This window comes from Bombus terrestris, chromosome 18 (assembly GCF_910591885.1).
Source record: "Bombus terrestris chromosome 18, iyBomTerr1.2, whole genome shotgun sequence".
NCBI classification, from domain to species: domain Eukaryota; kingdom Metazoa; phylum Arthropoda; class Insecta; order Hymenoptera; family Apidae; genus Bombus; species Bombus terrestris.
The window spans coordinates 4,397,386-4,412,046 of NC_063286.1; the positions used below are offsets into that span (position 1 = coordinate 4,397,386).

At 37.7% G+C, this 14,661-nt stretch overlaps 1 protein-coding gene across 4 annotated transcripts in view; it reads right to left on the minus strand.

Moving 5' to 3' along the window:
• The window catches only part of LOC100647243 (tyrosine-protein kinase Btk29A), a 328,457-nt gene that overhangs the window by 291,470 nt on the left and 22,326 nt on the right, over positions 1–14,661 (minus strand). For 3 of the 4 annotated variants that reach the window (XM_048414083.1, XM_048414084.1, XM_048414087.1), the window contains one exon: positions 7,593–7,854. The exons of the other annotated variant lie outside the window; for it this stretch is intronic. In XM_048414083.1, coding sequence (XP_048270040.1) covers positions 7,593–7,854 — 262 coding nt within the window. The remainder of the gene's footprint in view (positions 1–7,592; positions 7,855–14,661) is intronic. 4 annotated transcript variants of the gene reach the window in all.

Genomic DNA, 14,661 nt, shown 5'->3' on the forward strand with positions numbered 1-14,661 from the left:
AACTCCTGTTTGTTGAAACGCGAAGGAAATTGAGATATGAAAATTTGAGAAACGCAGCGTGGTTAACCAGAGACAGTTCAAACAAAGAGTAATCATTAACTTTAGAATAGCTTCATCGGTTCTACATCTTCTTATCTCAGCCGAACTAAGGAAAGTCACTTCTATGTACATTCTACAAAGAGAGAGTATCTTATTCTCAAGATTTGATTTCCTTGGGGATGTTAGGTTAAGCCGACAGTTTTCAGTCGTTCCAACGAATATTACACAAAGGTGCCGTTTCCATTTTCGTTAAGGAAATCGTTTATTGGCTTAAAGAATAGCTGAATTCCGAGCTAAAGATAGTTAAATCGCAAACCGAATACGTTTTCGAAGTTGACGAATGCGTGGCGGCATCCGACGACGGAACTTTCCGACGATTTCGCGACACAAAGCGCCATGCCATCTAAGCGTAAGGCTGACATGCCCAATGTACCACCGATATCCCTACGGTCCTTTCGCCGAATATTCGGAAGAAATCATACGCGGCAACCATGACGGACATCTAACAAACGTAGACGTGCGTAGTGGGGATATCGGGGGGCAACGAAGAAAAGAATCCGTTTGGTTTAAAACAGAAGATTCATTCCGTTACGAACAGCGAAGTGCGAAGGGTCTAGCGTACCGGCGAAGTAACAAATGGTCTAGCGCACCGGCGAAGTGACAAATGGTCTAGCGTAACAGCGAAGCAAACACATTCGGAAAGCTTGATTGTTGATCGTTGATTGTTAATTGTTGACTGTTAATTGTTGAATAAACTTTTTGTTGAATACCGAGAGTACTTCTTGGGCACTTACAACCAACACCACCTCAAATAGAGCATCGAGCGCCATGTATCATGCACAAATGCTGAAAACTTATCGCGCTTTGTATTATTTGTGCTTTGTAGTGTAATTTTAGCGGAAACATTAAACGAAATCATCTTTACAGGGGATAAAATGTATCATATTTTATATAAATCTTTTTTGTTGAAACGAATACTACAAAATGATTTGAAAAATTAGAAAGGAATTGCCTTTATCTGGATTGTTTGATAAAAATTGAAAAGAGACAAGTTGGGTTGATTAATTGATATTCGCATTAGCAAATTATTAAGTGACAAACGAATTGTCAGGCGATCGATTTTCTCAGTCACTGTAAGTCTTCTGAAAAGCATGTAATGAGTCCAGTCAGGTAATATTCAACCTAATTAATTAGCCTGCTTAACTAACGTTATTAATATTTTTTTATATTCAAGATTACAAAAGGGCCAAAATAGTTTTCACGTGGGACTAATTAATGACATTATTGAACTTTAGAATTATTTTTTTATAAAAGATAAGAAATATTATTTATATATCATATAATTTATATACTATAGATTGTGTGGTATAACGAATATTTTATTTAAAAAATTCTATTCTAGTATGTGTTGAATATTCTGCTAAACATTCTTTCGAGTATATACTCTGGAAGAAGAATATAATGATCGTTTTTGCTACGAGCCCTGCAATTTTCTCTCATCTATGGAAGAGTTTGTATACTGTTCGTAACTCGATATTAAAGTAAAATAGGTTCCGTTGCGAGAATAAAAAATACGTGTTGCGTATTGAACACAGGTGTCATTATCATCGTTTTTTGTTATTTTTTTCAGCAAGTTATACGGCACTTTGTAGAGTATAGATCACTGCGATCAACTCGTTTCAACGCTGGTGCTATGAAAAAATAGAGGAGCGAGAAACTACCCGAAGCCCCAGAGCTCACAAAGGGAACGTATGAAGTGGTATACATCGATTTTGATGAAACTCCATAGGCCAGTAAAGAAGTGAGAAATATTTGCTCATGTGCAGTCGTCTCTGAAACTTCGCCATTTATTTCATCCAGAATATTTTAAGCCGTGATATTCTACTATCAGAGAAATTTTTTTTATCATTGCTATCTTTCCACAATCTCGTTATACTATACTGAGAAGTATGACGCAAGTCTGTCTACTGCTATTTCTTATAAAATAATCTTCTGTATATGTTACGCCACGAGGCTTACCACAGGCTGTATTTTCTAACCGTCGCTCGCGGCCCTACAATGTCGCAGTCAGATCGTCTTATCTGACCGCCGGATCATATACAATGTATCGACGAACGCATAGTTGTCGCCAAGCAGCGAGCTCTCGGAACTTCGAATTTTGTCCGTTACGTTTTACACGCAAGAACAGATATACGTGATCATAGGCGCGAACGGTGGCGCGACCTAAGTATAGTGGGGGTCGTCTTAAAAATGAGACAAAGAAATCATCTAAAGTCGATCAGTTCCTTGTGACGCGTCGAACGTTACACATTGAATCGAATCTAACACATAACGTCTATCTCAAGCTGCGAAGTGCGATAGGTCTCGTTATAAGCAAACCGCTAACCAAACCTTGACTGTTATCTTTTTCGTTTTTAATTGTTGATCTTTGACTGAACTTGTTGTTTCGTTATTTTTATTAAACTTTTACCAACCAATCTAGTGTAGTTGTTCGTATACACTCAAACCTAACCACCTCTATTCTCGTAATAGAAATAGGGGATCAATCAGTTCGTGGCGTCGATTGTTTAATCGTAACGAGAATTTACGACTCTCGTTGACACGTTATCTCGCGATCGCGTCTCTCCGCGAACGGTTGAAACAGTATATTTATTGCTATACAAATTTATTTAAATACATTTCTTTAAATTGTGATGACGTGTCTGACAGAGAATAAAATTACAAATCAAGGAAAACGACAACTTTCTTGCTTAAGTATCTCATAAAATATTGTCATTACGATCCAATGACAAAATCCACAATCACTTAGTCGCCAAACCAGTACAATGATATTGCGCTCCCTAAAAACTTTTTACGTCACACTTGCAAGATAATATCAGCATTGCGATGGCTGCAACACGATAAGTTGTAACGATAGCTCGTCGCTGCAATTGCAGATCATTCCACTTAGAAATGAGAGAAATTTAGAAATTCTACTACAGTACTTTGGAATCAATTTCGTCCAAGTCATCGCTTCCCCTCCTATGGATACCAATTTCTGTCCGAGTTGTACGGTAGAACTTGTGGCCACATAATGAAAATCTGTTGCAAACTATTATACGAACAACTGTGCTGGACACTCAGAGTCACATGCAAGATCGTCCGATATTATCTCGATGGAACTTAGGTAGATCTTATTGCTAGCGGTTGCACATCTTCCTGAGTATAATGGAGAATTCAATCCATCACTGTCATACCGCTACCCTGAGAAATTACCCCACAGATATAACCAAGCCTTTCTCTACTCTGAGATACCGTGATTTATTTAAAAAAAATTCCATTAAACCGCAAAAAGTGCACGGGAATTAAGAATTGATGTTTCTATCAAGTTCTTACGTTTGTTGGAAATATTGGGAATTAAAATTAATCGTAAAATCGTAGAAAAATTAATCTTTCGTGAGAATGAAAATAGCTTAATGAAAATTGATTTTTCCTCATCTCTCGATATTCTGTTCAGAGGAAACATAAATTTTTCCGCTTAGAGAAGACATTTTTCTTCTACAATAATTCAAAGATGTTTACTATCTCTGCTTGCAAAAATTCCAAAGACTTGTTGAAACGTACAGAGATTAGACGATGTCCTGATTAATCGTAAAATCGAGAAAACTCACGTAGTCAAGCATTTTTCCTTTGAACGTGATTTTTACTATTATGTGAAATTCGGAAATGATAAAATAGCTTTTAAGGATAACTAAATTCATTATTTCAGTGGGATAATAAATTATTTCTCTACGAATGTTATTTAATTATTAAAGCGTTTCTATGAATTTTCCATCAGAGGAGAGTGAATTTTCCATCAAAATAACATGAAAAAATTAACGCTCTGCAGACATCGTTCGTATGTCCCTCGTCTGCATTATTTACTACCAACCACTTGACCGACATATCACTGTTAATTTTTCCCAGACATGGTACGCCAAGTGACCAATTGGGACGTTTATTATCCCGGATTCTTTTTTTATTTTATTTTATCGTCAGTTGGCTGTTACCGACCGTGTTATACTGATCCGCAAAAACTTTATTCCGTGCTGCTTCTACACACGCGAAACGGCCAATTTTCACATTCATAGCATGATGATGCTTGCCATTGGGAAAGACGAACACGAAATATTGGGTTGGCATCTAAGTGATTGCGGATTTTGTCACTAGATGGCAATGACAAAATCCACAATCACTTAGTTGCCAATCCAATATTAAACGTTCGTCGAGCGAATGGCTTCAACTAAATTAAACGCAACGAATACGATTTTCCCTATGATTAAAGTTGACTTCTATTACTATCCTTCTACATATGTCAATTAATTCCATGAGAACCATGTTAATGATTGCATCGCTGTTGCAAAATGATCCATAATCAATGCGTAATTGGAGAAACAGCGATTGTAGCCGCATTTATTGTACTTCACCGAAATAAGCCGGACGTTGAGTTATCGACAGTATCTCGATGTAATACAAATGCACGGTAAATCTGTGTTAAGAGGTCCGATAATGATGTCATTTATACGAAACTTATCGACGTATCCGCTACTGCAATTGATGATTCTAAAATTATGTTTTATACCGTACACAGTCGCATCCGGTTACGAAATATAACTGAAACATTAGGAAGCATTGATTATGAATTTATTGCAATATTTCTGCAACTTCAAACAAAATTATCATTTGTAACAAATCGGACGCACAAGACACTTTGCGCGCAGTCACGTTCTTCAACAGATGCCTAACCGTTTCCACGAATTAAAAAACCGAAGGAACCAATTTATTATACACAAAACGACACATACTACCGAACTAATTTGATCATGCGAACATCGATTAACACTGACTGCCACGCCGAAATCACATGTTTCGCTCAAGACGCCATGACAGTATTTTTATTATTCAAAGCATATAATGGCAAAATAATAATAAAGTGATGAACCTCTTGATGCATTCGGTTTGAATCCTCCTATGATACTGACTGCCCTTCGATTTTTTCCTTTGTCTTCTCTTGGAGACGACCCCCACCACGCTCGAGCCTCGCAACCGTCGCGTCTAGATCACGTATGCCATCTTTTTTGTGTAGCTAAAATAACGGACAGAAGGCGAATAGATGTTTCTTAAAACTCGCTTATCGCTACATTGTATATATCTCGTCGGTCATGTAAGACGATCTGTCCTCGACACTGTAGTATCAAGGGAGACGGTTAAAAACACGGCCTATAGTAAACCTCGGGGCGTAGCACAAATTATAGCATATTCTACACCACATAGAAGAACCCTTAAGTGGTATATAAAATTAGCTTCAGAGTTACTGTTAAATACATTAATTTCAAACGCGATGTTATTCTATAAACAAGCAAGAAAAACAAAAATGAAGGTATCAGATTTTAGAATGGCACTCGCGATGCTCCTTACACAGTGCCATTCACCAGAGCCGTAAAATATGCTTATTCGACAAAGATTGCGACACGAAATGCGGAAGAAAGAAGGACGAGCGTACTTGACGTGAAAATTTTGCAGAGAGCGCTATAAAAAAATGTTAAACGGTTAGGATCAAAAATTGCTAAGAATCGGACCGGAAATGTGACCACCTATTGTCCAAATTGTATTGGTGAGCCACATTTATGTTTAAAGTGTTTCAACACAGTGCAACATTTGTTCTCATTTTATTATTTTTTTTTTTTTTTATTGATGTTCTAATAAAAATGCTTAATTGTTCAAAGTATCACTTTTTATTTCAAAGTATCTTCTATTTATCGGTTATATTCAAAATGCCCTAATTGTCAATTTTCATTCAATTTTTACAACTGTAAGAAGTTGAAGCGGTCACCAATGACCAACGTGTTAAACGTACAAAATGACGTGGATGACATTCACTACTATAGGCAATTTAAATTGCAGAGGTGGTATATGTTGTCCTTGATAGTAGTAGTTGCCGGGGTACTGCTAGGGTACTGTTAATTATATTTCTACTTTGATGCGTGGAAGAAAAATCGGATCATGGGCGCCGGGAATCGAACCCGGGTCCCGAACGTTCGAAACCTAGAGCGCTAACCATTTCGCTACCGTGTCCGTTGCTTAATTAGTGTCGAGTAGCGGTATTTGTTGTTGATGCCGCTACAAAATCAAACCTTATCTACTAAAAAATGAAATTGGAACGATAATTACCACGTTATCGCGATGAAATATACAGGTGCTAACAATTGGGAGCGTAAAATCGAAAGGTGAAAAGAGGCACAGGCCTGAGAGAGAAGAAAATTTTTCCCTTGGTGATGTATCAATTTCACGAAGAAGAGCAGCAGCGGCAATTTAAAGGTGCCTTTAATGAACGCTCGCTTAAAGAACAGTAGCCTGGAGGAACGGGCGTAAGCCCCACTGAACGAAACTGCTTCAGATTTACGGCTGCAAATGAATTACAATGCTTAACGACGTCCCCCCGCAGGCCAGACCTATTAAGAAAAACCGAACATCCTCAGAGTAGTATCTGGGACACGCGCTTATTATCGCCAGACAACGAGCGTAAAGAAAACTCGCCGACTTACGACTTCAATTTCCAGTTTCCCTAAATATATTTTAAATGATGGCCCGTTATTGTATCCCGCGAATCGTGACTCGGATAGAAACAGGATGCTCTAACGAGGTACGCGAAGCCAAAGCTAATTGCAGTAACCGGGGCCGATTAAAATATACTAACGACGATTGAAGTAGCCTGGTGAAAAACGTACGAGTCGTTATCGCGAAAATAAAGAACGGTATTGTGCGAGAAACGGACAAAGCATATGGGAGAGCGCGTGGAATTTCTGTATTATCGAGGTGGCAATAACGAGCTTCATAATTCACCAGCTGCAATGGTAAATGATGACAAACGAAAATATTTTTTTCATAGAGAAAAGCGTAACGTTAATTAATTTTACCACGTATATATTGTTGTATTTATTATTATTAACATTCAATGGTTACCATTTTGATAAATGTAAAAGCAAAAGAAATTATAAAATGCTAGAAGTTATTTGTGCAATCTGTAGGTTATATATTTTCTACACTTTCATCGTATGCTATTTTGCAATTCTACAATTCTACAATAGCAATTCTACAACTATCACGGGGCTGGCAAACTAAAAATTTGCAATTTATTCGCCGCTACTTTAATTTCACCATACGAGCTTTCGATCATTCTAAGGATAAATTCCATTAAATCCAAGGTAAACACGCATTACTCAATATCATATTAAACTAAAAAACATAAATCAACATAAATCAATCATTCCCATACCTATGACATAAACTAAAATCTTCCTGCAACTTACAACTATTAGGTTGACAACTAACTGATTGCGGATTTTGTCAATAGATGGTGCTGACAAAATCCGCAATCACTTAGTTGCCAACCCAACATCACAGAGAGCAACATCTTACGTGTTTGATCGCGTTTGAAAAACAGGAAGCAAAAAGAAATTTGAAAATGACCGGGTAAGAAGGTAAGAAAAGATAAGAAGAGAAGATGCAAGGAGGAAAATAAAGAGCGAACTCACCAGCACGGATGGTACGGATCCACTCGGTGCGGTCCTGCTCGCGGGCTGCGAGAAGGTACAGCGTGTACTCTTGGCCGGCTTCCCGATAGCCCACTTGGAAGGGTAAACCAGGTGGTATTCCACCCCCGCCGCCGCCTGTTCCTGTCTCACTACCTGCCACGTCGCTGCCGACACCGCCGCCGCCGCCGGCGTTGCTCCCGATGCTAGCCGTTTCAACCACGTGGACGCTCTCGACCGCGATTCTACCTCGTTCCTTGCGCCGCTACGGACAGAGAACAACTCAGTAGTTGCCTCGTTATCGTTTCGAGAAGGAAAAAAAAAAAAGATAGCAGAGACGTGGCCCACGGCAGGAAACACGCGAACAACCCTCTTCCTTTCCTCCGCAAACGTTTACCTTTTTCTTTTTCTTTTTCCCTCTGTCTATCTGCGCGGCACTTTGTCCCTAAGGAACTTTGCATTTTTGTATCACGTTCACGTTTATGTTCGGAGTTACGGCGAGTAGTTGCGATGGACGTGTTTTACGGGGTTGGTGTTGCTACGCCCCGAGGCTTACTATAGGCCGTGTTTTTAACCGTCTCCCTTGGTACTACAATGTCGCAGACAGATCGTCTTACATGACCGGTGAGATATACACAATTATAGATATACATAGATTACAGATAGATATACAGATATACACAATTATAGATATATAGATACACAGATATACACAAGCGCTTAGTTGTTGTCAAGCAGCGAATTCTAAAAAACATCGATTCGCCTTCGGCCTGTTATTTTACCTACACAAAAAAGGTGGCGTACGTGATCATAGCCGCGAACGGTTGCGAGACCTGAGCGTGGTGGGGGTCATCTCCAAGAGAAGACGAAGGAAATATTCGAAGGGCAGTCAGTTTCATACGAGGATTCAAACCGAATGCATCGAGAGGTTCAGAGAAATAAAATCAAGTTCGCTTAGTCAAACGAATACGTCGAGAAATATTATAAAATCGAGTCGAATTATAATAATAAACTAGTTGTATCATCGTTAAATCATTTGTAACGTGTTAGTTATAATTTTAAATATTGTTAAAAATAGAAGCTTATATTAACCCTGTTAATTCAGTGTTACAATCATTTGAACTACCTCTGTTATCCTAATCGAAACAGGGGAACTACTGGTTCGCGGCGTCGGCTATCGGAATCGTAGCGAGAATTTACGCCTCTCGCTGATCGCGTCTCTGCGCGAACGGTCGTAACAGGTGTATTTTTTTTATTATTTTTATTCGAACAGGATTATAACTCGAGTGGTAGAGAGCGTAACTTTTTTGAAGATTTTAAGATACTTGTTTCGCTGTACTCTCTTTTTTTTATGCGTCAGGCTTTGTCTTGAACTTTTCATTTTTTTTATCGTGTTTTGTTTCACGCTGAGATTTGAAGTTAAGGGGTTTAGTTAGAATGGACGTGTTTTATGGTGCTGCATTTTTTATTCGGACGTGGTTATAATGCGAGTGAAGGACTAACTTTTTGAGAATTTTTAGATACTTTTCTCAGTGTACTCTCCTTTTCCTGTGCGCGCCACTTTCCTCTTAACTTTTGCTTTTTGTATCGCGTTTTATATCAAGTTGAAATTTCTCCTTGGAGTTACGAGATATAGTCAAGACTATTTTCCTTTCCTTTTTTTTTTTTTTTGTTTCTCATTCGAGTAGAATTATAATTAGAATGGAAGATTGTAGCTCTTTGAGGATTTTCGGAGAATTTATTTTACTGTAATCTCTTTAGCTTGTTCGATGGTTTCGGTTTAGAGAACGTTTCGATTTCCAACTTGAAGTAGTTTAGGCAACGTTTGGATTTGTAACTTGTCGCAGTTGTGGTTGCGATGTGACAGAAGAAGTCTCGCATGGATTAACTCCCTCTTCTACCCTCAAGTTCTAAGTAAATTACAATTGAGGTCGACTAATACCTACCGAATTCGAATACCGAAATCGATAGCCTGTTTTTCCTCCAGTTTGTTCTACCAAATGAATTAACACACTAAATGTTCTAAAGATGGAAATCGCCAGTTCTAAGTATTACGTATACTCGGATCAAGTTCTATGCACATATTTGTCAGATAGATATTAAAACTTCGATTTCCATTCTCTTTCTCCATTTTCTAACATTTTCCTTAGAGTTATATAAATTTGTCTTAAATCAGACACAGTGTGTTCACTGCTATGTCGAATGTGACTCGACGTCGGTTTTCGTCTCAGCTGCTCCTTTGTCGTGTCCCACCCTTTTTTGTGAAACGTGCGAAAGAAAAGGATTACATCCTGGAAATTGTTTCATACATTAAAAAATTATAAAATACGACAATAGTGCGAATAAAACTGATATTTAAGTGAATCTCGTTCTTCCTTTATTTATTTAAATTGTTTCGTTTTCTAGTTAAAGTAAATTTCAAATAAAACACTTAAAAGCGTCGGCAGCTGCTGCTAGCGAAATTGAAATAAAATTCCCAGTGCAAAGGACTGATATGCCAACTGACACTTTACAAAAATTTCTGTTTTCCATTTTTTTTTCATGATACGAAATTATGATAATTAAATTCTTCTAAAGAATTACTTGGAACCCGATATTGATAAATTGATTAATAAATGTTTCGTTTACTAAAGATTAAGCAGGGCTGTGTGTATTAACGCTACTTTTTAACTGTATCAAATCAACTTCACAGACCATCCATCTTTGATTACAGGATCAAATGCTCGGACAACAGATTTGGAAATTTATTTTAACAGCAGAGAAGGTAGTTTTCTCGCGATTACTCATAAAATCATCAAATGCCATCCATATCAATGTCCATCAATCGTATCTCTAACAATACTATCTACCAACACTCTGGGGCATATTTACGTTTTTATTCAAGCGCAGCAGTCGGTTTCCATTGCAAGCCGAGCGTCGCGAATCGTTTGATTGACAATGTCGATCCATTTCTTCCTTTTTTCCCTTTTTGTCCTTTTTTTTTTTCTCGCGTTTCATATCAACGAAACGCGTACAGAAACGAAGGCCGACAGCTATCCGCGTACTGTCCACGTTTATCGGGACAGGGAATCTTGATTACACGGGCATCCTATCTGCCGAAACGTCGAAAACATCGCTATTTGGATAACGAGAATATAAATGCTACTTAGGGACCAGGCAATACCGTTTCCACTAATATTTCGGCTAAAGCTTCGTTGCATACACATTTTAACTGTTAGATTGCCAGCGAGCAGCGAATCCGATTTCCCTATGGTACGCGTGTGTTCATGGATCGACATTTGAAACGGTATTCGAAAGGAATATCGAAATAGACCGTCCAAATCGTGGACTTTCGGTTGCCCCGATGATACCATCTTCCATACCAATTTCGGCCATTTCCAGAATGCTAAATCGCCAGAGATAGCAAAAACACATTTTACAACGGTTAGGATGGATTTCACGGTCTGGGTAAATTAAGAGTAGATTTTATTCGATGTAAAATGTCCTGAAAGTTAGATGCAACGATGTTTTCTATGTAAATATACAGTGGCTCGCGAAAGTATTCCAACGCTTATACTTAGAAATTTCAATTAATAAAATCAGGTGTACTAAACTAATTTGTTAAAACAATTTAGTATTTATAATGAAGAAGGTGTGAAGATTACATCAGTAAAATTTGAAAATAATATAATCAGGAGTTATGGATACATTTATTAGATACATATCATTAGTTTTCTATTTTCCTTTGCAGTGGATGTAAACATCATTGCTGGATGAAAATGTTGGTACGTTCACTTGATGTTAGGATATCGTTTCAGTAACAGTAACGCGAAAGTGTGCACAATAGTATATAAAATAAATACCAAAATGTGTGAAACTAAAAAGTGTGAAAGAGAAATAATATCCGATTACACGAGGACGGCAGATCATATAACGAGATTGCCAGAATTGTGAACAGAAGCAAGTCCACGATACATTACATGATAAAAAAGTGAAAGAACGAGGGAACACTTGTAAACAAAGCTCGATCAGGCAGACTAAAGAAATTATCTGGAAGAGAGCAGAATTTTTTATGGCGAAGTACTGTGAAACAAGCCATATATTAATGCGGTAAATAAAAAAAAAATATTGACTTTTGCAAGAACCTATATTAATAAAGATAATTCTTTTTGGGACAAAGTCATCTTTTCGGACGAGTCAAAGTTTAACATTTTTGGCTCGGATGGCCGAAATTATGTGTGGAGAAAACCAAATACGGAATTGGAAATTCGACATTTACATTAAACAGTGAAACACGGAAGTGGACCGATCATGGTGTGGGGGTGCATGGCTGCCAGTGGCACCAGAAAGTTGATATTTATTGATGGAATACTTGATAAATATAAGTATTTAAATATTTAAAAAAATAACCCTAAAGAAAGTGCCCGTAAATTAGGATTATTGGAAGATTTCCATTTCCAACAAGATAATGATCCTAAGCGTACTGTTAGAATTGTGAAAGAATGGATCGTATATAACACACCACACATGTTAATTACTCCACCACAACCAGACATAAACCTAATTGAAAATTTATGGGCTGAAATCGGAAAAAGATGAAATAAATTTCAGATAATCTGAAAGCAAGTATTGGAAGATAAAATTACAGAAATATGAAACTCCGTTGAGTGTAGTTTTACAAAATCATTGGTTTACAGTATGGAACGTCGATTGAGACACACTATGGCTGCTAAAGATGGTCCAACAAAATATTAATATTAAATAATTTAATAATATATGTAGCGTTTAAATATTTCTGTCAGTCACTTACAATGCGTGTTTCTAATAAATGTATAACTTCTACCCTACGTTGTTGAATCCTTTTCAAATTTTACTGACATAACCTCAAAACTTCCATCTTCCTATTGACATCTGCTTGTCTAAGCAAATTACTTTAATGTACATTATTTCGGCCATTCAAGTTTGCATATGTAAGTGTTCGAATACTTTCGTGGGCTACTCTACGTAATAATAGTGAGGTGGATAGGTCGTAATTATAATTCTGCTGCTTCATCCGGGTTGGCTTCTTCTCATTTAGGAATCGTGAAGAAAAAATCGGACTACGAGTGCTGGGATTTGAACCTGATCTGAAACGTTCGTAACCAACGGCGCTAACCACTGCTCTACCGTCGTCCGGTCGTAATTTGCTGTCGAGTGCCGCTATAATAGTATCGAAGAAATGTTGGATGAATTTCTCGTTGCAGTTTTCACGTAGGAAGAGAGAAGATATGAAGTAAAGGACACTTCCTGCATTCAAATAAAGCTTCAAATAACCAACCATATCATAGGCCAATGAACTTGTCTCGAAGTATACTACGCGGCCAACTATCACAAAAGTACTGTTCTATTTAACACAATGAAAATCACCTTGAAATGTCAAGAAACATGGACCTAGTTGGCACAGCGAAAGTGTTCATCGCAAAATGTCTTCCTTGAAACAAATTAACTTCTATTCAAAAAATCAGTTGCATGACAAATAGTTTGAACGATAATTGCATAAAGAAGCTCACAATGAGGCAATGTGTGTAAATGACGAATATTTAAGAAGTTGTTTGTTTGAAAGAGCTGTGTATCTTGAACCTATCGAGAAAGGGAATTCAAAAGGGAATTGCGAATTTCGAAATTAGTTGCGAAGAAACGAAGGGCGCAATCGCGTTTCCTAGTTCGAGGTTCCTTCAGCCTGGTTATCAAGACTGTCTTATCTTTTACTTGGTTCCCGATTCGAATTTCTTTCTGTTACGAGCGATGAAATCACACAACTTCTCGTCCAACTTCTCCACTCTTTCATTTCACGCTTTCTCTATTAATTCCCCTCATCCTTTCTAAGTGCTTTCCTTCGTTCGCTATCTTTTTCCCCTTTACCATCTCCTCCTGCGTTCGCCACTCTCGCCGAGTTGGCGAAAGAGCGAGAGAGATGCCAAGGGAGTCGAATCCTTTGACCTCGTTGCGTTTCTTCTCTTTCCTCTATTTGCTTACAACTCTGTACACGCGTTCCAATCTTCTCTGTTATTCACTGAGAAAACGTCTCCCTTGTCATTAATCAATGAGAAACGAGCTTTCTGCTATCATGCGTTGTATAAAGCGCGCAGAATAAAAGAAGAGGATCCAGCTTTCTTCGTTGACTAACGGATCGGTTTAAGAACGACGCGATAGTCTGTGTTTTGTCATCGTTACAACGAAATTGGATATGCGAACGATATTCGAGAAAATGTATACACTGACTCACGAAAGTATCTGAACTCTTATCGTAGAATGCCACTATGTCCATATTGTGCGTGCTATATAAAACATTTTGAAACTTCAGTAGCAGTGAAATATGAACACAATATACAAAGGAATATAGAAATTACAAAGTATTTACTACAAACATGCGTACATCGGGCAAAAGGTTAGTATACGAAATTAAGTATATCTTACAGATACAATAAGCGTTAAAGATGATCCCCTCTTATTTATTACAATTAATACAATGGATAATTATAAATACTTTGTAACCTAATTACCTAGCTGTAAATATTGTGTAATTATTTTTCTGATCTCTGCAGGATATTTAGAATTATACGTTAAATTATAGAGAGCGTATCTTTTAAAATTAGCCAGCATTTTTCTTTTATGTCGCCATGAACCGGTGGAAGAGTAATAAATTCGAATATCGACTGTGGCGGCCTCAACTTTAGTTTTACGAGCAAACTTCACTGTTCGAGTTAACAGTCAAACATTGAAGTAAGTAAACGCGTAGGTAGATAATGCAGGTTTGTATAGTTTATGGCGGCTAGTGCAAACAGTATCGCAGACTTGTGAGATAGTGAAGTGCTGTAAATATCGTTATTGGCACTGGTAGCAGATTCTTAAATCCAGCTAGAAGATCTAAATCTGTCGGATTCTGTAACATTAGGATTGATTTTCGAGAGGCACAGAATTTCCTGAACCAGATAACACGGATTTAAGTTTATGGATGCAACTTCTCTCGGGACTGGCTGTTATATCTGACACAACTGGAACTGTCAGTATCAAAGCCCACAGGTCTTCACTCTTACGACTGAGATTCTGAAGA